Below are 26,182 nucleotides of genomic sequence, written 5' to 3'. Positions count from 1 at the left end.
AACCTGCATGCCCTGCATTGGAAGCTGGAATCTTAACCACTGGACTACCAGGACAGTCCCAGGATAGCTAACTTTCCAAAGATGTTATAAGGACTAGAGCTGGTCTTGATATACACTAAAAGGAAGTGCAGGGGATCTTGAAATGCACAGAATAAGTTATTAACACAGTTATTGATGGTACTAAAAAGGACTCTGAGCGGGTATATGCAGTGAGGGGAAAAACAACTCCATCTCATGTAATAATTTCATTATTTGTAAAACCACAAGAATTCTATTTTACTGTAATACAACAGTAAAAGAGCATGTGAAAAAAAAAATTTTTTTTAAAGGTTCAACAACCACCAGCTTAGAAAACTATAGCTGCAAAAGTAGGAGAAACCTCGGTGATCAATTCCAGAGTTTCCATTTTCTTGAGAAAAGTGGGACCCAGAGATGGGAAGTGATAGACCCCAAGGCAGCAGGCGACCTAGCAACAGAACCGGACCTTCTACTCAGGTTTCCTGACTTTTAGTCCTGGTCAGCTTCCCAAAGCATCTTTCTAAGGAGCTTTTAGATACAACATCTTCCTTGCATCCCTGAGGTACTCATGGAAGGCACAGGTACTCGATTATTTGGGATGAAGAAATCTTACGAAAGACAGGCAGCCTGCTTGAGCCAGGCCCGGAGGCCACGTCTGACACTGGCACTCTGGGGTGGTGTGCGGGCACGCAGAGTGTGGGCCTTACCCACGTCTGACTCTGGCACTCTAGGGCAGTGTGTGGGCGTGCAGAGTGTGGGCCTTACCCACGTCTGACTCTGGCACTCTGGGGCGGTGTGTGGGCGTGCAGAGTGTGGGCCTTACCCACGTCTGACTCTGGCACTCTGGGGCGGTGTGTGGGCGTGCAGAGTGTGGGCCTTACCCACGTCTGACTCTGGCACTCTGGGACGGTGTGTGGGCGTGCAGAGTGTGGGCCTTACCCACGTCTGACTCTGGCACTCTGGGGCGGTGTGTGGGCGTGCAGAGTGTGGGCCTTACCTACATCTGACACTCTGGCACTCTGGGGCGGTGTGTGGGCATGCAGAGTGTGGGCCTTACCTACATCTGACACTCTGGCACTCTGGGGCGGTGTGTGGGCGCGCAGAGTGTGGGTCTTACCTACGTCTGACACTCTGGCACTCTGGGGCGGTGTGTGGGCGCGCAGAGTGTGGGCCTTACCTGCATAGCTCATAAAGTTGTTGTATGGAGTGTTGAAGAAGCTGTTGAAGCCACAAGTGTCATTCCCTGGCCCCGGGTCACCGCAGAACTTGTGTTTCGGAGCTGGGTTGGTGTCACTGCAGAGGTCTCCTGTCTCATAGGAGGGCTCTGTCTCCATGCAGGGGTCGCTGCAAGACTGGATTTCTGAGATGCCTCGGAAGATGTGGTAGAGGCCCAGGCTGTGCCCAATCTCATGGATCATGGTGTGGGTGTGCCCAGGGATGCCGTAGAAAGATGGATTCAAGACGATGCCACCTGCCAGGGGGAAGTCAGAGCGTTAGGTGAACCGGGCACCCTGCTTCCTGCTGCAGGAGTCCCCAGATCCCTCAAGGGGGAATGGGCACGGCCCGAAGTAACCACAGTCTCCTCCACCCTATGACTCCACAGCTGAGAGCCGTTCTGACTTGTGGCATGAATCACTGATGGAGTAGGAAGAAGTCTCAAAGTCATTTTGTGCAGTCCCTTCATTTTTCACGTACTCAAGGGGATGTCAAACTACTTAGAAGTAGTGGCATGATTACAATTCAAGGACTTTGATTTCTGGACTGGCAAAGATTTCAGCTGCAACTTCTTAGGAAGTAAGGCATGCCCCAGTTCATGAATATGCTACACAAATTGTTTATGAAACTCTCATGCCCTGACTCCTTGGTCCCAGCTCTCATGTTGCTTTCACTAATGCTGTGAAGTTGAGCAAGTTGATTGTCATCTCTGAATCCCATTTCCGAAGCTCTGTACCCTACGAGAGTGAATATTCATAAAGGCCAGCACTGGGCGTACTCACCATTATAACAATGATAATAGTCAGTGTTTCTTGTGCATTTATTACATATTTTCAGGCCTTGTGTTCAGTGTTTCACATGTGTAAGCACACTTAATCATCTCACAACCCCATGACAGGGGCACCAACTCACAGAGAGGTGAAATAATTGGCCCATGATCGAATTAGTAAGCAGGGAGTTCAGATCTGAACCCAAGATCCTTGGGTTCCAAAGCCAGAGATCTTAATCAGTTCTGCTGCTAATGCCCACCACAGGCACAGACTATGGTATCTCATTAAGTAAATGTTGAATATCTGCTGAATGCCAACCCAATGAAAGAGGTTTTGCGAGGCCTAAGTAATTGCATGTAAGTAGCCAGCACATCGCCTTCCACACAGCAAGTGCCTTGTTTACTGTTTAACCACTTGGTGCCCCAAGTGCACTCCAAGAACGAGCATCGTCAGCTTCACCTGGAGGTGATCAGAAATGCAAACTCTTAGGCCCCACCCCAGACCTAAAGAATCAAAATAATAAGTCTTTTACCAACAGCCCCAGATGATTTGCCTGTATGTTCTAGTTTGAGAAGTGATAAACCACCCTACATATCTTATAAGAATGACCATTTCTTCCCTTGGGCAGATAGATGGATCAGATCTCAGGAAAACCAATGGATAGCATGGTTCTGTGTTTGTTTTTAGCTCCTGGAGAAATACATACAGGTTGGCAGATAGATATTTCAGCTGGAAAATCCAAGTGTGTTTAAGGGAAGGTTAAGCTTCAAGTCCGAGCACAGAGGAATGAATAAAGAAGATGTGGTACATATTTACAATGGAATACTGTTCAGCCATTAAAAAGAATGAAATAATGCCATTTGCAGCAACACGGATGGACCTAAGGATTGTCACAGTGAGTGAAGTCAGATAGAAAAGGAGAAATATTGTATGACAGCCTAAGAAAGGGGTATCATCAAAGAGATGATACAAAATGAACTTACAAAACAGAAAGAGACTCACGGACTTAAGAGAATGTACATACGGTTGCCGGGGGAAAGGAATAGTTAGGGAGTTTGGGATGGTCATGTACATACTGCTATATTCAAAATGAATAAGCAACATGGACCTAGTGAATCGCATAGGCTACTCTGCTCAAATGTTATGTGCCAGTCTAGACGGGAGGGGAGAATGGATATAAGGATATGCATCGTTGAGGCTCTTCACTGCTCACCTGAAACCATCACAACATCGTTAATCAGCTATATCCCCCACCCAAAATAAAAAGTTAAAAAAAAAGAAAAAGCTTCACATCTGAGCCATCTGCAAGTGGTGGCTGTAAGTGCAGAGCAGCACATTACAGGAGAACGGTGAGGAGGGAGGCCCTTGCTATTCTCTGCTGGCAAGCCTGGAGCAGGCGTGGGGGAGTTTTATCTCAGACTCAACTGCTGGGAGGGCAAGCTTGCTCAGTCATGGGGCTCATGGAGTCGATTAATTCTGAGCTGCTCAGAGCCTTCCAGCACAAAGATAAAGATGTATGAGGGGGTGTGTGTGCTTGCACGTGTATGTGTGAGAAGCGGCAGGCAGAGGCAGGGAGGAAGAGAAATTGAGACAGGAAATCTCTCTCAATTATTTTCTGTCAATCATAATATGAAACATAATCCCCTTCCCACCCAAGGCTTTTTCCAGGGATCATGGTGTAACAGCAGGAAAAGAGGGTGTGTATATATGATTCTAATAAATTGGGTTTGATTGGGCCTACTGCAGAGGAACTGCTCAGGATCAGCATGTCTCAGGAAGGAGAGGTGGCAGCCTGGGAGGCCGGCTGGAGTTAGCTTGACACGGGTTGTAATCTTCATCCTGTTTTGCAATGGCTGTGTGATCTTGAGAAAGTAACTTTGCACCTCTGGCGTGTTCTGAAATAAGCAGCAGCAGCAGAGCACCAAAGATTCTCAGTCTCTGTGAAGCTGTAATATTGAGGTCAATGGAGAACGAAGGGGGGCAGGGTGCTGGCAGGACCCCATAGGTGTTTCCAGGGGATAATGATAGGATTGCAGGCTCGATGTCCAGGTTGGGTCTCCCAGGCTCCCCTCTTCACAGAGCTTGAGTCCTGTTTCACTGCTTCTCTTAAAAGGTGAAATAACTTGAGGCTGACATCATCCTGAAATACTATAACATGCCGTGGATTTATAGCCTTCTGTATGCCTGGTCCTGAGCCAGTCTCTGAAATTCAAGGAATTATCAGGAGTATTTCTCTCTCACTATAGAAACTTGCTGCTCAACCATTCTAAGCTTCTAATCATGACCCTTTTGGTTGATTTTTCAAAAGGAGAGAATTTCAGCCCTGAGAAGGGTCTTCAGAGGCCCTCTAGTCTAACTTCCTCACTTAAAATCTGAAGACATTGAGACCTGGAAAGGAGAGAGACTTGCCTAAGGCCATCCTGTGAAGGGAAGTCACAGCTGAGAACAAGCCTATATGTTGGCTTTGGGCCAGCAAGATTCCCATACATCATGTAGGCATGTGATACGAGTTAATCAGCTTCAGCTTGCGTAAGCTGCACACTCTCTTTCACCCAGCCCCTGTCTGTCTAGGTCTGTCTGTCCACCCATCCATCATCTATCTCATGTTTTCTCAACAAGAGCACTGCTGGTATTTGAGGCCGGGTAGCTCTTTAACACGGGTATCACAGGAGATGCAGCGGCATCGCTGGCCTCTACCCACTCGATGCCAGTAGCATGGCCGCATTTGTGAAATCCAGCAATTTCACTTGACCTTGTCAAATGTCTCCCAGCACATAAAAATCCTCCAGCTGAGAACTGCCAGCTATTTATTGTTGTCTCCATCTCTACACAACCACACATGTGTGTGTATGCACACACACACACAGACATACACACTGGTTTCACTAAACAACTAGCAGAAGATAGTGCTCTGGAGCCAACTAAGTCTAGAAGTTAACACAACTTTATTGTTTGAAGTTGCAAAGTCCCTCAGCTCTAAGATATTGTGGATTTAGAGCAGCTACTGGACTCTGGCTGTATCACTGGAAAATCAGACAGGCCTGAGGAAAGATCCAGCACTATCCCTCTGCTGAGCCCTAACATTCTCAGAAAAAGGTACCCACTGAGTCATTACTATTCACTGCTGTAAATAATAGGAACATTCTAACACACGCGAAAGAGCTAAATAAATCGCAGTGCCCTCACGCAATGGCATATTGTTGGTATTTAGTCATTAAGTTGTGTCTGACTCTTTTGCAACCCCATGGAGTATTTAGCCTGCCAGGCTCCTCTGTCCATGGGATTTCTCGGGCAAGAATACTGGAGTGGCTCAAGAATACTCCTGAGCCAAGAGGGAAGCCCCCAATGGCATTTTACATGGCCATTAAAAAATCTTGGTCTTTTTTGTTGTTGTTGTTGTTAGCTCATATGTTTATTAACCAATACACAATTACTTGTCTTCTGGTTTGTTGAAACAATAGGTCAGACAACATTTGCCACAATAATGTCTGTCGAAGTGACTGGTCATAAAAACTCCAGCACCACATTCATCTGAGGGACACTCCTGGCAAAGGCGACTGATTTTGCCATTCTCATCCACCTTATAGTATTTCAGAACAGCCAATTTAACCTTCTTTCTCTTATGCTTGTTCTTCTTGGGAGTGGTGTAAGACTTCTTCTTCCTTTTCTTAGTGACACCACGAAGTCTCAACACTAGATGAAGAGTGGACTCCTTTTGAATGTTGTAGTCAAAGTACGTCCATCTTCCAGTTGCTTGCCAGCAAAGATCAGTCTTTGCTGGTCAGGAGGAATTCCTTCCTTATCCTGGATCTTGGCCTTTACATTTTCTATTGTATCCGAGGGCTCAACCTCGAGAGTGATGGTCTTCCCCATCAGGGTCTTCACGAAAATCTGCATCTTGGCAGCGGTTCCACCACAGATGGCAGATCCGAAAGAAAATCCTGGTCTTTAGAGAACTGGACATAACTCAGAGACAGGCTTTTCTCTTGTGAAGTTAAGTGAAAAAAAAAAAAAAAAAAAACTGGATGAGAAGTAACTTTGAAGACTTGCAACATGGGAAAACATAGATGGCATAATATTAAGTGAAAAAAAAAGAACACAAATTTGCATCTATGCTATGATTTCAGATATGCACAAGTTAAAAAAATGCATATCTACATACAGATGAGTATTGGTAGAGAACATGGAAAAATTGAAATTAAAGGACAACAGTGTTTGCTTACAGGGCCTGGTTCAGAAACCATTGTCATTTCTGACTTTTGGTGATTGGTTTGTATAAACACACGTCTTGTTTATGGATATGCATAATTTGAATGTAAGAAAAATTCCTGGTGATGTCAGTGGATGGAACATGGAGGAACAGGGAGTTCTTGCACTCTGCTTCCTCCTTTCAAGCCAACCCATTACTGGCTGGCCCAGCACAAAGCTATTACTAGGCTGAGAAGATATTTGCATGAATGAAGAGGCAGGGGGTATACGGAGAAAGCAACCAGTGAACAGAGTTGGAAACCTAAATTCCAATTGTGGTTCTGCCCCTGATTTGGGTGTGACCTTAGATAAGCCCTATTCACTCTCCAGATTTTAGTTCCTCCACTGGTAGAACAGAATTAATAGTATTGTGTTATTGTTCAGAGCCTCACTTGATGGCTGACAGATAAGAAATGCTAAAGAGTTTTGCAATATTAAAAGAGATCAATAACTAAGTTGTTCGTCGTCATTACCACCACGATCACCATCAGAATCCTGACCCCCATCATCATCTTCACTACTCAATGTATGCCTGTCCCAATCCACCTTCTTCCTGAAGAAGTTTCCAGCTCTCACCTAAGTGCATCAGGGCCTCCTTGTCCCATGGCCAAGTTGCTACTCCTGCCAATTCCTCCTCTGAGGAGTTTGCAAAGAAGATATTGAGGTGTGTTGATCCATCCAGTCTAAGAATGTTCTTCATCTCGTTAACATCCAAGTATGCTCTGTAAGAGAAAAAGAACCTTGGCTGTGATCATCATCCAAAAAAAAAGGTACTGTTCAAATAACAGGTACTCCCAGAGTCACACCGTGTGCCAGGCACCTGGCTACGCACTTTATAAACACGACCTCATTGACTTCCCCCAATAATATTATACAGTAAGTGAGGTGATCACATTGTACAGACAAAAAAAAAAAAAGTCCTTGTGAGTTTGAGAAACTTGAAGGTTTCTCAGCTTATAAACAATAGCAGCGTTCAGTTTAGAACCTCAGTCAATCTAAAGGCAACAACTGTGTCCCTAGGCGCTCTGCTATATTGACTGATGACATCATACGGACATAGACCGAGAAGAGACTATGGAAGACATAACACATATTCTAATCCTGGCTTCTTCTCTATTTCATTCACTATGGACCTCGGACCATTTATTAGGCAAACACAAGCTACACTAGGAGGCCTGCTTTGCATCTCTATTCCCATCTTGCAAGGGAGTGTGTTCCAAAGTGATTATACGGGTTGCCCAGAGTTGCAGAACTGGGTTTCAAGGTCAAGTCTCTCTGGCTTGGAAACATATGTTCTTTTCACTGGGGCACTTTCTACCTCCCATAGATGATTCTGCATTCTGTAAGCCTTTATTACTTTGTCCATAAAACAGGCCAAGGTATATATCACATTGGAGGCAGCCATCATTGCAAAAACCTAGACTATATACTGATGCCTTTGGAAAGTGGATTAATTCCACACACAATCATCATCAGGTCTTTAACACACTGAACAAACATGTCAGACAGAGAAAGAAATGGTCTTTGGAAAGAGACTGGCATATGCCAGGTGCTCAATAAATAAGAACACTTCCCTTGTGGAGTACGACTCTCCCTTCACAACAGGAGTTTTAAAGCTTTGGACCAGTCACAGAGTCAATGGATCACAGAGGGAGTTATCTTACCCCCCGTCATGCGTTTTTCAGGTGGCGCTAGTGGTAAAGAACCCGCCTGCAATGCAAGAGATGCAGGTTCGATCCCTGGGTCAGGAAGATCCCCTGGAGAAGGGGATGACTACCGACTCCAGTATCCTTTCCTGGAGAATACTAGAGCCTGGCGGGCTGCAGTCCATGGGGTCGCAAAGAGTTGGACACAACTGAAGCCAGTGAGCACACCTGCGTGCATATTCTCTCTTAGGATACTTGGGAACAGCTAATAAGCATTTTTGGAGTGAAGTTAGAAATGAATCAATGAACAAAAACATATATAAATAAGCAAGCAGTCAGCCTGGTGTAGCAGGTGAGATAAAGCCTATGAATAATGATCTTTAGTGGTTCAGATGGTAAAGAGTCTGCCTGCAATTTGGGAGACCCAGGTTCAATCGGTGGGTTGGGAAGATCATCTGGAGAAGGGAATGGCACCCCATTTCAAGATTGCTGCCTGGAGAATCCCATGGACAGAGGAGCCTGGCGGGCTATAGTCCATGGGTCACAAGGAGCCAGGGATGACTGAGAGACCAACAATGATCATTCATGTTTGCTGGGTCCTTCTCTGTGGTCCCTCACTCCATGGATAATCACCTTTAGGGTTAGAGTTAGGGTTAGAGGAAGGTGGTATGGTTATCCCCATTTTCCCGATGAAGAAAAAGAGGCTCGCGTAACTTCAGACAATCCTTGGGTCACACAGCTAGCTGGAAGTGCTTCCCTTTTCCACCGTGCTGCCTCTTGAAGGTGGGGGAGGGGGTGGGGCTGGCACAGAGCCTGGCCAGCAAAACACTAATGATGCCACCTTTCTCTTTTCTTCCTGGGGCCACAGAAGAAGCTCCCCACATGTGAAGCAGTAGAGCCAGAGGGCCCCAGCGGGGCCTGTGGGGCCCTGTCTTCCCCTTGAGCCCCATATGACTCTGCTCCCGCCCCTGAATTTCCCACAGTGTGCTATCGGCAACATCTGCCTCCCCCGTGCCCCCGTGATGCATCCTCAGTGCCTTTACTCACACTGCTCCTCTCAAGGACTCAGCTCCTCTGATGAACGAATCCAACGTCTGTGCTGGCATCACTCCTCCGGGAAGCCTTCCCCGATTGCCACCTCACCTCTATCTCTTCTACCGTCTCTGTACCCCTCCACCTCCTATGAGCACGCACACTCACACCACTCCAAATACTCCACTGGTCTGTATCTACCACTGTCTGTGGCTCCCTGGAGGCTGGGAATGTGCCTAATTCATCTCTGTTTATCACCCAGTTCCCAGCACAGGGCTTGACCGTTGGCAAGCACTCAGGAGATCTGGATGGAGGGGAATTACATTGGGAAAGAGAAAATCTAAAACGTTGAGGCCCCAGTCTGAGCTGCAGCTTCCTTCCTATGAGGCTTCAGCTTCCTTATCAATACACTGGGGTGAGGAACAGATGCCCAGTGCTTCATGGGGCATTTCTGTGGGTCACGAACCTGTGCCTCCACTCTGGGGGAAGAGAATATGTCTGAAACCTACAGTGCCCTCCCGGCTCCACGTGTGATCAAGAGCCCATGATTAGTCACAGGACCATAATTTTTCCAGCTTTTAAATTACAAAAAAAAAAAAAAGTTGCACATGTGTTGGAGATACAAGCAAGGCCTGGAGAGGTCACACCTGTGTCTAGGCTGAGCTGACCATTAATTCCGAGGACAGAAGCTGAGATATTGACCCGGAATCTCGCTGCTATACCTCTGCTCCCCTCAGCTTCTGAGCTGAGAAGCCTTGTGAGGAGTTTGAACGAGTCTTCTCTGTGACCCGAGTAGAAATGAGGAAGGGTAAGGACAACACATCGTAAGCTCTTGCTGCATGCCCGCCCGTCCTAGCTATACCTGCTGTCTCACCTCTGTGCACAATCTGAAGCCATGGGGCAGAGCATGGAAGATGACCTGTTCTCAAGCCAAAGTCCTGGGTTTGAATCCAGCTCTTCCGCTGGATGTTTGGGTCCCCCTGGGTTATTACTTAACTTTCTGTGTCCCCATCTCTTTATACAGAAGATAAAGATGTGAACAGTATCCACCCCATCGAGTTGGTCTGAGGATTTGGGACATTAATAAAGGAAGTGTAAAGGGCTTAGAATAATACCTGGCATGCAGAAACCCTGGGTAAATGTTTAGCCATTCCCAGTATTCATCCTGGTCCTACAGATGAAGGAACAGGGGTTCAGAGATCACATAAATACTGACAAGGCCAAGTCCAAATCGACGTGTCCAACTCTTCCCTCCACCTCACCCTCAATCCCGAGCCCTCTCAGGACCACAGGGAAAGGAAACACCAAGTGGGAGTGGAGTGAAAACACCAAGATGCCGAGGCTTCCCTGGGTCGGTCCTTCCCACGCGATTTATTATTTTCTAATTGATTTGCCCATTTCCACCTACCGCTCTCTGGTGCAGAGAACACACATATTATTAGAGAAAGTCACCTCTTTGTCCCACGGCTCCAGGCTGAGAAAGCTTCAGGAGAGGAAGAGGGGGCGGGGCAGGGGCAGGGAGATGTTTTAATTGGTTGTTTATTCTGATGTAATTACAGAAACCAATCTTTTCGGTGGGTGGCATTCATCCTGGCTCAAGGAAGATATGTGGGATATTAAATAAATAGACTCTCCCTTGCTTGTGTGTGTGTGTGTGTGTATATATATATATATATTTTTTTTTTTTTTGGTTTTTGTTTTTCACACTTTGAGAAGCTCCTGTTTCCCTAAAGAGATGGCCCCTTTCCTCTCCAGTTATTTTTTGGAGGACCCACGCAAAGGAGAATAGTTCTGTGGCTAAAAGATTTTGTTCTGCTAGCTCAGGTCTTCCCGCCAGTTCAGAGCCAAGCTGGGTGTTTCCCAAAAGTATCAGGGGAAAATCTTGGGGATAGGAGTCCGTGTATTTAACTTCCTTCTCCATCTCTTTAAGCTCTGTTGGACTTCCCTGGTGGCACAGTGGGTAAGACTCCACCTGTCAGAGCCGGGGACACGGGTTTGATCCCTGGTCTGGGAAGATTCCATATGCCTCGGGGCAACTAAGCCCATATGCCTCGGAGCAACTAAGCCCATGTGCCACAACCACTGAGCCTGCACTCCAGGGCCCACGAGCCACAACTACTGAAGCCCACACACCTGGAGCCTGGGCCCTGCAGCTAGAGAAGCCATCGTTATGAGAAGGCGCCCCCCACCCCGCCGCCAACCAAGAGTAGCCCCCACTTGCCGCAACCAGAGAAAGCCCACACATAGCAACAAAGACCGTGCACTGCCAAAAACAGTTAATTTTAAAGAAAAGGTTTGCTTATTCCCTTTGCAGATGGATGGAAGAGAGAGCACAGGAGGTCACACTGAGAAGGACCATTCAGAGTTGATGGAGATGGATGCTAAGAGGAGGAAAAGGGTTTGCTGAGGGCCACTTGCTCTCTGTTTTGTTACCATGGGGAGGTTGGTCCCCTATGGATGCTCTAAATTGGCCAAATTTCTTTAAAAAAAGAAATTACCTCCCCCCAATTCATCTAAATCCCAAACTCTGTGTGTTTATTAATTTATGTGCAGGTTCTACTTGGCTGGACAGTAGATCTGGATCCACAGGCAAGTTGCTTCGCCTCTCTGAGTCTCAGCTAGCTCATGGGGCTACCAGAGGGCTGGACCGAGCCAGCTAAGCACCATTCTGGCACAGACCTCACCCCACCACCCTGCATTTTCTGGTCTCCTATTATTTCTCTTATCTCCTCCTAGTGGGAAAAACCACCTCCAGGCCACTCTCTGGTCTCAGCCTGCAGTGTCTCATGCCTACCACCCAATCTTCTTCTTCCCCCACAACCTCCCACTCGTGTTCTTACAATTTCCTCATCCCAAGAACCTCTGGGTTTGCCCAGTGATGCCCGTTCCTGAAGCACGTCCATCAGTCTCTCTTCTCTGCCTTACAAGCTCTCTCCCTGAATCTCGGCCTTTTAAATTCTTACCCTCCCTGCTAAGCTCAGTTTACATGTAGTACATGCCATGTGTCCGCTCCTGACCACTCTCCCCTGTAAGATGGGGCAATGATGTCCACCCGTCAGGGCTGTCGGCAGGACTAGAGGCAGAAGAAAATGTTCTCCCACAGTGCCTGGCACATTTGAAGGCACTCATTGATTAGCTGAGGCTATTTGTATTGCATTATTACTATATTAATTACAAGGACAATTATTAGCAACACCAAAATCAACAGTATCAACCTCTAGCTGAAAATGATTTCACCCTCCTCAGAGGCTCCTAATTTTGATTCCAGTTTCTATTACCCTGCTCGATTATCATCACTGTACTTTCCATCAGTCTGCAATAAGCTTCAAACTTATAAGCCGCGTCTTTATCCTCTCTGTATCGCCTACACCTTTCCTTCAAGATATAGAGCTCTCTCTGGTTGGCAACTTTTGAGCACCTCTCTTGTAAGCTTCCCAGATGGTGCAGTGGTAAAGAATCTGCCTGCCAACACAAGAAATGCAAAAGACGCAGGTTCCATCCCTGGGTCGAGAAGGTCTCCTGGAGGAGGAAATGGCTACCCGCTCCAGTATCCTTGCCTGGAGAATTCCATGGACAGAGGAGCCTGGTGGGCTGCAGTCGATGGGGTCGCAAAGAGTCAGACAAGACTAAGTGCCTGAGCACACACATATACACATAGACTTACAAACTGTGTAACTTCAAAACAGGATGAGGAAGTCCAGGGGTCAGGGAAGTGAAGGGACTTGCCCAAGGTATCAGGTAAGGAGTTGAAGGCCTCTAGTCACTAGCCTATGTATGACAGCACTTTTGTACCAACAAATGAAGTCACCTCTCCCTTCGAGGCAGGAGGGGCATAGTTGCTTGCAAGGGGGCACGGTGTGGAGAGTTAAGCGTGGGGAGGATTGTAGCATCCACCCTCCGTTTCAGCTGCACACCCCTGTGCACAATCTGACTGCCTGGATTTCTGGCCCATTCCCACTATGCTCAGCTGTCTAGGTTGCAGCTCTGAGTCCCCATCTATTCAGTGAGCTTGTGAACTACCAGCATTTTCCAAATTGAGGTCTATGGAAGGCTAAATCCACAAGAAGCAGAGGCATATTTAAAGGAAAAAAGAGTTTCCAAGTCAGATGGTTTTAGGACATGCTCTGTTAAACAAGGTTCAATACATATATTTTTTTAATTGCAAGAATTTTCAGAGCCTTTAATATACAAAATGGGAGTAAGACAGAGAGTGTATGAAGTATTCCCAAACACATTTGACCATAATCCTTTTTCTCCCACCCCACGGCTGCCCTTGCCAAAAATCAAAAAACAGCACAACCAACCGAGCTTGGGAAATGCTGGGCTCAGTTGGAAAGTCCCTTCTCACTCAGATCCTCTCCCAACTGCCTGTCAAGAGAGGTGTCTTGGTGTCTCTTTTCTCCCTGTGCAGCCTTGTACCTGGCTCCTCCTGTGAGGGCTGTGAGTCCCCTGGAATGTCAGTTTCAGGACGGGGCCCGGCCAAGGCATTCTCATGGCTTTTACCCTTCTGCCAGAACTACATTTCAAAGCCATGAGAGCAGTCCTGGAGGGAGATCAAAGCTCTCTCAACTCAACTGTCATTAGAATATTTTCTTTATGCATCTCACTCGCTCGTGAGTGCCAACAACATATTTCCTAAATGCACTGGCCTGAGATGGTACAACTCGGTAATAATCTCAATGAGAGGGCTGTCAGGGCCTGTTTTATTGAATGAGAAGCAAAAGGGAACTGCGTTCAAAATGCAGAACAACAACAACAGTCCCTCCAATGGAGTCATGAAAGCATCAAGTTTTTCCAACTCTAGACCATAAAGCACTAGCTTCCCTATTTTCAAGATGGTGAGAGACAAGGTACAGTGAGCTCAGGTCAAGACTGTGTCTCTATTACCACTCAAAGCAAATGGACTCCCCACAGCAGAAGTGATGGCTGAGTTCTTTGAGGACTGCCTAGCCAAAGTCCCACTCCCTGGACCTTTGATGGGCACAGGCAGGTTATGGGAATGGTGCCGCCCACCTGTAAATACTGTCTATTTGAAGAGGGTTTGTCTGAGCTGCTCCTGGCTGAGAATGGGCTATTTCCAAGCTAGAGGCTCTTTCAAAGTAAGGGGAAGCACAGCAGAGTGCTACAGAAAAACTCATCTGTTTTTAAAAGTGAAATTTCTTTAACTATGACAGCATAATGTTTACCCACTCAATGGACACAAACTTGAGCAAACTCTGGGAGCTAGTGAAGGACAGGGAAGACTGGCATCCTGTAGTCCATGGGGTCACAAAGAATCGGACACAACTTAGCGACTGAAAGACAACAACGTTTAAATAGAATACCTTAGATCCTTATTCTCCTGTAGCCCATGTAGAGAACAGTCTTACACAGTAAAACTCTGTTAATTACACGATTAAATGTTCTCCGATGGATTTCTAGATAGAAACGTTCTGGACTTAAGTCTATTCTTCATGCAATGACATGACAGTAGGGCATACGTATGTCAAAGTCATACATACGTGTTCACGATTTTCTTTTTGTATTCACTATTTTCTTCTGGCGTCATACACCAAGACCTACCTAACTACTGTCATCCCTGGCCTTATTTTTCTTTTGGAAAAAAAAAAAAGCCATATTTTAAGACAGAGATAGAATAGGGTTCAAATCTTCCGTCTTCTAGCAAGTGACCCTGTGACCTCGGAGAAGGGACTCAATCTCTCTGAACCTCAATTTCCCTATCTGTAAAATGGGGATTTTAAAATTCAACCTAGAAATGGGAATATAAAAATCCAAAGCGGTAATACACAAGAAAGTCCCTAAAAGATTGCTCAACTCATGAAAAGGCCCTAAGATACACAATTTTATTTAACTAGCTCATGGAGCTAGGGGCTTCCTTGCTAGTTCAGTGTTAAAGCATCTGCCTGCCATGCAGGAGACTGCTTACAAGGCAGGAGCCACGGGTTCAATCCCCCAGGAAGATCCCCTGGAGAAGGAACCCACTCCAGTATTCTTGCCTGGGAAATCCCATGAACAGAGGAGTCTGGCAGGCTATAGTCCATGGGATCTCAAGAACTAGACACAACTTAGGAATTACACCACCACCATCGCTATGGAACTAGAGGAAACTGGTCTTGGATCCCAATGTTTATCATGTCTCCTTTCCATCAGTGTACCCTGGTTCCATCACTGGACCAATGTGTTTATCTTCCTCATAGGCAGCTGCCCCATTTCCATAACTCACAGAAAAAGTCCTATAACTTTGCCCATTTCCAAATTCTGATTGCAGCCTGTCATTCCCATGGAAGATCTCAAGTCCGTGAGGCACTCCTCCACTTTCGGAACACACCAGACCATTTGAAAGTGATTATCAAATATAAAGATCAAAGCCACTCAACGCAAGTCATTAAAACAAGATAAACCTCAGAATGTTTATTGCATCCATATCCTTGTTCCAAATAACAAGCTTTCTTCAAACTGTGACCAGTTCTAAAACCTGGATGTTGTACTTTTACCCCAAGGGGCCTAATGATCTGGACTTTATTCTTCTGCTCAGTTTCATTGTCAGAAATGCCTCAATCTGCTCCTCTTGTGTGTAAGAAGAGGTAAAGAAAAAACACTTGAAGAGTTGACTTAAATTCTCAGAATCCTGAATGATTGGTTTCAAAGATAATAACTCTTATACGGAAGCTTGACATACAATCTAAGAAAAATGGAACAGCAGCAATCAAAGATCAATTGAAAATTGATCATTTTTTCAATTCTTTTACTGAATGAGTCATTCTTTCATTATCTATCCATTAGCCTCCCTCCCTTCTGGTCTGCCTGCTTTCATTCTTTCCTTCTTAACTTCCTTTCTCCTTGCATATGATTCTTTTTTTTTCCTCTTTCATTCTCCAATGCTTATTGAGATTATATCATATACTATACTTTAAGCTAGAAGTTGGGCATAAAATATGAATGAGAAACACTTTTCTCTATCAAAGAGCTAGCAGTTTTATGAACGAAGCAGGACAAATTATCGGATGATCACAACACGATGTGATAATACTAATAAAATCTACCATTTGGGGGAGTTTACTATTATACACACTGGCACTGTTTAAGTCCTTTTTTAAATTGTCTCTTTGAAGCTTTACAAAAACCTTATGTGTTAAAGTATGAGTATTCCCATACTTGCAGGGGAAGAAATCAGGGTTCAGTGGGGGGGATACCACTTTCCCAAGATCCTCCTTTGCACTCATAGGATGTAAGTCACACAATACAATCTCTAGTCTCCTGGATCCCACACACTTTAACCATTGGTCCCTTACCTTTGCCTCTGATATGTGTTATGACAGAGAGAGTGCTGAATGTGATGGAAGCACAGAAGGATGGCATTTACCCAGGTGAAGGCGGGGGGAGATACCATTGTGGTTTTCACAGGAAGAGTACAGCTTGGACCAAGTGTGGGAGACAGAGCAAAAGGGGCCTGGAAACACATAAGAAGAAGAGGATACAACAAGTCCTCGGTCTCAAATCTGGGACCATGGGAGTAATTTTACAAGAGGCAGCTGGAGGGGTCAGCAGTGGCTACATCAGGAAGGGCCTTGTACACCAGGCTGTGGAGGATGGGCAATGTTCTGCAAGCTTTAAGCAGACCCTGGCAGACTTTTATGGAAGAGAACAAAACAATCTGGTTCATGTTTTCCAAAGAGCCTTCTGGAGGAATGTGGAAGATGGACTGGAAGAGGGATGAAAGTAAAGGCATCGGCGGTGGCTTGCAGACACGGGGTGGATGTGAGCATGTCTGCTGCTGCCTCTGCTGCTAAGTCACTTCAGTCGTGTCCGGCTCTGTGCGACCCCATAGATGGCAGCCCACCAGGTTCCCCCGTCCCTGGGATTCTCCAGGCAAGAACACTGGAGTGGGTTGCCATTTCCTTCTCCAATGCATGAAAGTGAAAAGTGAAAGTGAAGTCGCTCAGTCGTGTCTGACCCTCAGTGACCCCATGGACTGCAGCCCACCAGGCTCCTCTGTCCATGGGATTTTCCAGGCAAGAGTACTAGAGTGGGGTGCCATTGCCTTCTCCGGTGAGCATGTCTAAGGAGAGGTATTAAAGCTCAAGGGTCATTTGATGTTTGGTGCGGTCAGGAGCAAGAGCAGGTGAAATGATGGGTCTGGGTTCTGACGAGGTCTGCTGGAGCGTTGCTCTTTTATGATTCTCAGATTCTATATATCAGCCGCCCACTCCCATCCCCCATTGCCGCCCTAAACTCTAGGCCTACCAGTTCTGTTTTTCTGGGGCTGTCAATACACGTGGAAGGTCAAGGTCCACCCCCAGGAAAATCACAGGCCTGCAGAATAGGATCCTAATGAAACCAGGAGATGGATGGGATTGAGAATCGTGAGGATATGGACAGCAGGAGAGGAGGGTGCTGATTCAGAAAGGCAGGGAGGATCAATGGACAGGTTCGCAGATCTCTGGATCATCTTAAAAATTGATGTGAAAGTAGCAATCTCTCATTCTGACAAATAAATACAGTATTCAAAAGGTGAAACTCCCATACATGCTGTCCCTCATATCATAAAATAATGGGTACTGATGTAGGACTCTAAAGGAAGGAATAAAATAATCTCAGAATAAAGGACACCAATTTAAAAGGAATACCTTTTATCAAGAACTACTCAGCTCCTATTTTTCTCATTTCTCACTCTGAAAAAGGCTTCTAGAGACTTGTGGAATGGAACGCAGAGTGTCAGACACCTGGTTCCTGGCAAGCTCAGCTCCATTCACTTGGTTAATGTGCCCCATCCTTCCAGACCCAGCCTAGAAGTGACTCTGACCCCTGATGAGTCAGATACCCACCCTTGCTTCCCTCAGCACCTTGGACTTGTACACAACAGTACTTCTCCAACTAGCTACTTATTTACCTGCAGGAAATTCCATGAGGGCAGAATCACACCTATCTTGTGAAACGCTCTTTGTAACCCCAGCACCTCGCACAGTGCTTGCACATAGTAGAGATGCTCCCCTGCCCCCCACCACCCCCCACACACATGAACAAACCATCACTCTCCTAACATCTTCTCCTGGGGTTCTACAATCTCTGCTTTGATAGCCCCAGGGACTCCAAGCTTACTGATTTTCAGGGAAGCCATGAAACTGGAAGAATCCCCTGATCGGTAAGGAGGACCAACAGTTGAACTGTGATGGTGTGTTCAAAAGTAGGAGGACGGTGATATGGTGATTGCACGTCTAATCATTGCTCTCCCAACAGTAACGCATAGTTCCAGGGCCCTCAGCTATCTCTCTCCAACCCCTCACTTTCTTCTTAGAGGATCAAAACCATGATTGATAAATAATACAACTGACCACGCTGAGAAGGATATACACCGCTTGCCGACAGCCCTGTGGTTGGTCTTACACTTGATGTTCAGTTAAATAAAGACAAATTGCCTCTATGTTGCAAGCTGTAGCAGCCATAAAAGTCTAAGGACAGGTGGCAATCTCACTAGACTGTCATTTCACTCTAATTTTTAACCATTTAAAATTTAAATGATGTGAAGATTGACCCCACACATTCATAGTTGGGCAGATCTGAGCAAGAATTACAACATTACCTTCAATGTGCGTCAATATGGCAGCTTCTGGGTGTTAGTCTGGCCCCACACACATCACCTTGTTGTCATTGTTCAGTCACTCAGTCGTGTCCAACTCTTTGTGACCCCATGGACTGCAGTACGCCAGGCTACCCTGTCCTTCACCATATCCTGGAGTCTGCTCAAACTCATGTCTGTTGATTGAGTCAGTGAGGCCATCCAACCATCTCATCCTCTGTTGCCCCCTTCTTCTCCTGCCCTTAATCTTTCGCAGTATCAGCTGAAGCTGAATGGTTCTATGAAGAACCTACAAGACCTTCTAGAACACCACCAAAAAAGATGTCCTTTCCATCATAGGGGAGTGGAATGCAAAAGTAGAAAGTCAAGAGATACCTGGAGTAACAGGCAAGTTTGACCTTGGAGTACAAAATGAAGCAGGGCGAAGGCTAACAGAGATTTTTTTTGCCAAGAGAACACATCGGTCATAGCAAACCCCTCTTACAACAATACAAGAGACAGATCACCTAACCTTAGGCAAATCATAGACACATCTAAAGTAAGAACTACCCAGTCATTCTAGGAGATGAGTGTCATCTCTCAGAGATCCATACCATCTCTGCATGATCCTGCACAAGCCTAGTTAGTAACTTCCACAAACTTGGGTCTCTTGAGGGATTTAAAAGAGACAGCTCTCCAAGGGTCATGTGAAAGTCAGGGTTCAAAGATGGAGAAATAATGCTGGAAAGTATGACACTCTATGTCAGGCTGTCGAAAGAAGAATTAAATTCAAATTGATTTTTGGAAAGGATGCCACGTTCGGGGCCTGAGGGAAAAGAGAAGAGCAGAGGTGCAGACTGCCCAAGGTGGGGCTCTTTCCTGAGGCTTCTACTGGGACCGGGGTGACAGTGGGAGGGCTTTTTTTCCAACTTGTCACAGAGTATAATTGTTCCTTCATTGCTGCTCTCTACATGTCCTGCTCAATTAGACATGGGGCCTGGCAGATACTTTGAAGGTAGGGACTGTCTCTCATTTCCCTGAATGTCCCCAGCATTGATGCGTTTGTACTTTCCAATAGTCAGCACCTCTCTCCTTCCATTTTTTTTTCCCTCTAGCCCCAGTCCCCACAAGCCTGGACTATAATGCCTGAGCATGCAACAGTTCTCCTAGCTCGTCTGTCCCAGTCCTCCCATTTCACAGAGGCAGAATTTGAAGTCAGAGAAGTGACTCATTCCGTTCTGGCTTTGAAGTTACTTGGAAGGATCTAGTCCCTTCCTTCCACATGCTCTGCCAATCCACAGGCAAACTCCCTCATGTCTGCCTTCCCCCAACTCTGCAAGATTCTGAGACACTCCAGGCTTTGGTGGAGTGACAGTCACCACTGCCCTCGGTGGCCATCAACACGGGTCAGTAGCGAGATGCCAAGCTCAAGTCTGAGAGCCATGGCTGGCTGTCTGAGCTCCAAAAAGGCTGGATTCAACGAACATCAGAAGCTTGAAACGGAGGACACGAACCCCCTCACCTTCCACCCATCATGACCAGACCCACAAAACAACATAGACTCTGGGAAAGAGGGAGAAAGAGAAGCAGAGAGGGATGGAGAAAAAGAAAACACCCCTCCATAAATATGAAGAAACAGGAGCCTCTTCGGTGCCTACAGACAAACCCGTGAGCTACATGCTGCTGTCCACACCGTGGTTTTGTGTCTGCAGAAGGTGAGAGTGGAGGTGGGGGGGTTCCCTCTCAGGAGGTGGAAAACTGGCCAGCTGCAAGCAGGCAGGTACAAGCTGGGCTGAAATCAATCAAGGGAAACGTATTTTACGGAAACCAAATGTACCGGTGTCTGTTCAGCCCTTCCTCACAGCCCGGCCGCTCCGTCTCTTAACCTGGAAGGGCATCTGACTGAGCGCTGAGGCCGTCATGAGTGGTCAGCGTCACCCGCGGATGGAGGAAGGAGAATGAGAGTGCTGACCGAGCCAGACACAGGGCAGAGAAAACCCAGCCGCCTCCCACTGAGGCTCTTGAAAGGGCACCACGTGCTCTATTTGTCTGTCCAGGGCGCTGGGGGTGGAAACATACATCTAGGAAAGGGGTGAGAGAGGGAGCAGCCCCCGCCTGGTGGGGCCTCCCCGGTGTGTCTCGGAGGAAAGGGTCCAACCTTCACCTGTAAACTCTCAGGTGGGTGTGCTGTGGCCAGATCCCCAGGCACAGACAGAAGACCAGCTCCATCCTACCCTGCCCAGTGGGTCCTGAGGCCCTTGGGGGCACCGGCCTGGCTCCCAGCCCCCTCCCTAGGATGCTCACAGGTGAATTTCTTGGTAGGATCCTGGGACCCCGAGAGGCCTGTGTTTTTTGATGGGAATGCATACACTCCATGTGACCTGCTGCCTAACTCTTGCGCAAATAAATACATTAGCACTTCGTACATGCCATGCTTTGGGAGTAAAGGAAACCTTTTAAAAATGGAATCAAAAATTACTAGAACTAATCAATGACTATAGTAAAGTTGCAGGATGTAAAATCAACACACAGAAATCCCTTGCATTCCTATACACTAATAATGAGAAAACAGAAAGAGAAATTAAGGAAACAATTCCATTCACCATTGCAACGGAAAGAATAAAATACTTAGGAATATATCTACTTAAAGAAACTAAAGACCTATATATAGAAAACTATAAAACACTGGTGAAAGAAATCAAAGAGGACACTAACAGATGGAGAAATATACCATGTTCATGGATTGGAAGAATCAATATAGTGAAAATGAGTATACTACCCAAAGCAATTTATAGATTCAATGCAATCCCTATCAAGCTACCAACAGTATTCTTCACAGAGTTAGAATAAATAATTTCACAATTTGTATGGAAATACAAAAGACTTCGAATAGCCAAAGCGACCTTGAGAAAGAAGAATGGAACTGGAGGAATCAACCTACCTGACTTCAGGCTCTACTACAAAGCCACAGTTATCAAGACAGTATGGTACTGGCACAAAGACAGAAATATAGATCAATGGAACAAAATAGAAAGCCCAGAGATAAATCCACGCACATATGGACACCTTATCTTTGACAAAGGAGGCAAGAATATACAATGGATTAAAGACAATCTCTTTAACAAGTGGTGCTGGGAAATCTGGTCAACCACTTGTAAAAGAATGAAACTAGAACACTTTCTAACACCATACACAAAAATAAACTCAAAATGGATTAAAGATCTAAACGTAAGACCAGAAACTATAAAACTCCTAGAGGAGAACATAGGCAAAACACTCTCTGACATACATCACAGCAGGATCCTCTATGACCCACCTCCCAGAATATTGGAAATTAAAGCAAAAATAAACAAATGGGACCTAATTAACCTTAAAAGCTTCTGCACATCAAAGGAAACTATTAGCAAGGTGAAAAGACAGCCTTCAGAATGGGAGAAGATAATAGCAAATGAAACAACTGACAAACAACTAATCTCGAGAATATACAAGCAACTCCTACAGCTCAACTCCAGAAAAATAAATGACCCAATCAAAAAATGGGCCAAAGAACTAAATAGACATTTCTCCAAAGAAGACATACAGATGGCTAACAAACACATGAAAAGATGCTCACCATCACTCATTATCAGAGAAATGCAAATCAAAACCACTATGAGGTACCATTTCACACCAGTCAGAATGGCTGTGATCCAAAAGTCTACAAGTAATAAATGCTGGAGAGGGTGTGGAGAAAAGGGAACCCTCTTACACTGTTGGTGGGAATGCAAACTAGTACAGCCACTATGGAGAACAGTGTGGAGATTCCTTAAAAAACTGAAAATAGAACTGCCTTATGATCCAGCAATCCCACTGCTGGGCATACACACTGAGGAAACCAGAAGGGAAAGAGACACGTGTACCCCAATGTTCATCGCAGCACTGTTTATAATAGCCAGGACATGGAAGCAACCTAGATGTCCATCAGCAGATGAATGGATAAGAAAGCTGTGGTACATATACACAATGGAGTATTACTCAGCCATTAAAAAGAATACATTTGAATCAGTTCTAATGAGGTGGATGAAACTGGAGCCTATTATATAGAGTGAAGTAAGCCAGAAAGAAAAACACCGATACAGTATACTAACGCATATATATGGAATTTAGAAAGATGGTAACAATAACCCTGTGTACGAGACAGAAAAAGAGACACTGATGTATAGAACAGTCTTATGGACTCTGTGGGAGAGGGAGAAGGTGGGAAGATTTGGGAGAATGGTATTGAAACATGTAAAATATCATGTATGAAACGAGTTGCCAGTCCAGGTTCGATGCACGATGCTGGATGCTTGGGGCTGGTGCACTGGGACGACCCAGAGGGATGGTATGAGGAGGGAGAAGGGAGGAGGGTTCAGGATGGGGAACACATGTATACCTGTGGTGGATTCATTTTGATATTTGGCAAAACTAATACAATTATGTAAAGTTTAAAAATAAAATAAAATTTAAAAAATAAAAATAAAAATGGAATCAGCAGGTGTCAAAATCCAAGAGCCCTTGGTAGTACGGAGTGATTAGGTCACATCCAACTCCCAGTCCAGCACGGAGGTTGTAGCAAAGGGGCTCAGAATCTGAGAGGGGCTAGGAATTTGGGCATGTGCATGTCAGAGGTCAGAAGGTTTCCCATAAACCTTCTGGGAAAATCTCCAAACAACCATTGTTACTTTGAGCGGTCACTAAGTCCCAGGTGCTGTTTGAAAGGGTTGACTGGGTACACTTTTGTGACATCCTCTAAAACCACCCAACGTTACTTTCATTCCTGGTTTTACAGAGGAGAAAACTGAGTCTCTGATCATGGAAAAGACTAGTTCAACGTCACAGAAATAGTAAGTGGCTTGATTCACATCCCCTCTGTGTCTGAAACTTGTGTTCTTATTTATTTTCTGGACTGCCCGATCCCTCACTCTTCCTCACTGTCTTGAGCATCTTATTAACCACATCTTCAGGGACCATGAGCAATCCTTCTCCTGCTCTCTATCACCCCTCTAGTCTGCTCTCAAAGACCAAAGTCACAAGTGTTCGTGGGTCACAGACAGAACCTGTGAGTCGAGATGGGCTTTGTTTGGAAGAAAAGCATGAGGAAATCTCAGACTGAATCAGAGGACGGCAGACCATGTGGACCAGGGGGCCTGGATGGGGTGTTTGCATATCTACACTCAGGCACACATGTGGGTTGGACATGGTCGAAAAGTCTAGGAGCTTTGACTAAATCAGCTACCCACTCACTATGACCCCCCTCAACACTGAGGGGATCGTTCCGTGTTGCAGAGATGTATCCTCTAACACAGACATCTGGGGTGTTTTCAAAGTAAACTAGTGTGTGAGCTCAATGAGTTTGATAGAAGTTATGTGGTCTTCATTTAAAAAGCCAATTCTGTGGTCAGTCTTCAAAAAAAAAAAAAAAAAAAAAAGTATTCTGAGAATGGAAGTAATCTGAACAAATGCCCTCAGTGTGCGCACCGCAGTTTCAGCCAGACCTTCCTTATGAGCCTGCAGTCTCCGTAAGACAAAGCTGGTAGAAGAGGAGCCCGCGTGCGCCTGGGGGCAGGGAGGGGAGCCTCCCAGCACCTACTATGTGCCAGGCACTGGCCCAGGTGCTTCACACACCATGGCTCCATTTAAATTTCCTGACATGCCACACCCAACTGTGACCGTTGAGAACCCAAGTCATGTTATTGCAAGATCAGCCAAGGCAGACAAGGAACCAAGACTCAAGCGCTGGTCAGTCTCCAACACCCCTCATTTCTCCATTCCACCAGGCCTGACTGCTGTTATTGCTTTAATGAATGTTAGTCACGTTAAATAAACTCCGATATTCTGATTATAAAATTCCAAGCAATTTCTCTTACATGATTACTGGAAAAGGATGAACAAAGTTACAGAAAAAAACAACAATGCCTTCTTTCATCTGCGTGCTGGTTAACTCTTCCCAGAACTCTTTCTGGGATGTTATTTTGTGTGACCCTCGAGGCAATCGTGTGATCCTGGCAGTCAAATACCATTGTTACTATTTTTCCCTTTGGACAGATGTGGAAACGGAGGCCCGAGGAGATTAAGAGACTTGCATAGCTAAGAAGCTGCCACGTCAGGGCTCGAATCTGTTTCCCCTGAATTCTTCTCTCATTCTTTCTAAGTCTGATTGTGGGAGGTTCGTAACCTGATGATCAAGAGAGAGCATCTACCTGCATGAAGCCTCAAGCATCTACCCCACCTCTTTCTTATACCCTCCCCACACCTGCCCACCTCCATCTCTCTACTCCTACCTTGCTCTTTTATTCCACTCCAGACCCTACAAATGCTGGAAACCTGTTTGTATACCTTCTCTACAAGAAAACTTTTCCTGATTGCTCCTGACTGCTATGAATCTGCCTTTTCTCAGAGCTCATGTAAGTCTTATCATCTGTCTGGTTCATTTGGAAGCGAATCATCTGCTCTCCTGCCATCTCTTGAATGACTGTAACAAAATGTCATTAAACCACAGCATGCAGATACCTTGAGGACATGGATCATATCTTTGATCCCTAGGGCATTTCTCATAGTCCCTTGGATAGCAAAGTCCCTTACCAAAATATGGATGATGAATAAGAACACAGCCTTCCTGAACAGAGTGCTTCCAAGTAGTCAGCTGCTAAGACATCAAGGCAATGGAGGGCATTGAAATGCCTCGGGAGGAAGAAACGAGACCCCAGGACTTGTGCTCTGCTTGGCCCCCCTCTCTCTGTGAGGCCTGGGTCAGCACTGCCCCTCTATGGTCATGGGGGCTGGACCACTCCACCGCTCATTTCAGCTCAGAGAGTCCCTGATTCCAAGCAACTGTGTTAGATGTGCAGGGAATGGAAGAGAAGAAAGTGCATGCTCTGTGAGATCATTCTAGAAAAGAAGTAAAAAAAAAAAAAAAAAAAAAAACCCAATAAAGGGTCTCATTGGAAGGCAAACCATCTACTGGCCTCAGATAAGGGGCAGGAGAAGAGACTGAGGAGGATGACAGACACTAGCAGAGGGGTCACATAGACTGCCTGGGGGCTTATTCCAGCCCTTTCCAAAGATTCCAGCAACACCCACTTGGGTCCAAAGAAACAAAGCACGGCCCCAGGGGATTGCCCTTGTTACATTAAAAATAATAATGCAGAGAAGACAAAGAAAACGTTTCCCTGTGAGCCATCGTCAGGGTGTCTGGGAGGTCTCCTTTTACCTGTCCTATTCCATAGGAACAGATGTTCAAGTGAAGTTCACCTAACGATGCCAGAGCTTGCAGCTAGAAGGGGTCCACCAGGAACTTGGTGGGTGTGTTGCAACATCCTCTCACCATGAAGTGTGCCCAGCCCAAAGCGTCAACTGCCCCTGGATTTCCTGATACCGGGGCTTTCTATTAACATCCAGGTTTTTCATTTCATTTATAGAAAGATGCACCAAGTATGTTCTAACCTGTTTGTAGACATTTCTAATGGCTGCAAATGAAGTCCTGCCTACCTGGCTTGTCTCCACTATTGTAGGGAACGGCCAAGAGTCACTGGAATGTCTTTTTATAACTGTCCAGTCCAATAAAAAGACCTGTGCTTCCCCTCCAAGACAGCCCCTCTTGGCTGAGACTGGGGGCGGGGATCCTTCTTTCACACCAGGGATCGTGATGCCTTGTTTGCTTACCTCTCTTATCCACT

General features: G+C 45.8%; 1 protein-coding gene and 1 pseudogene across 1 annotated transcript in view; both read right to left on the bottom strand.

Moving 5' to 3' along the window:
• Nucleotides 1-26,182, bottom strand: part of PAPPA (pappalysin 1) — a 235,890-nt gene that overhangs the window by 199,749 nt on the left and 9,959 nt on the right. The window contains exons 3-4 of the mRNA XM_055579788.1: nucleotides 6,828-6,973; nucleotides 1,196-1,489 (exon numbers count right to left, since the gene is read on the bottom strand). Of these exons, the coding sequence (XP_055435763.1) occupies nucleotides 1,196-1,489; nucleotides 6,828-6,973 (440 nt within the window). The remainder of the gene's footprint in view (nucleotides 1-1,195; nucleotides 1,490-6,827; nucleotides 6,974-26,182) is intronic.
• Nucleotides 5,422-5,950, bottom strand: LOC129650703 (ubiquitin-40S ribosomal protein S27a-like; annotated as a pseudogene).

This window comes from Bubalus kerabau, chromosome 4 (genome assembly GCF_029407905.1).
Source record: "Bubalus kerabau isolate K-KA32 ecotype Philippines breed swamp buffalo chromosome 4, PCC_UOA_SB_1v2, whole genome shotgun sequence".
In the NCBI taxonomy this organism is placed as follows: domain Eukaryota; kingdom Metazoa; phylum Chordata; class Mammalia; order Artiodactyla; family Bovidae; genus Bubalus; species Bubalus kerabau.
This window is presented reverse-complemented; position numbering and strand designations above follow the sequence as displayed.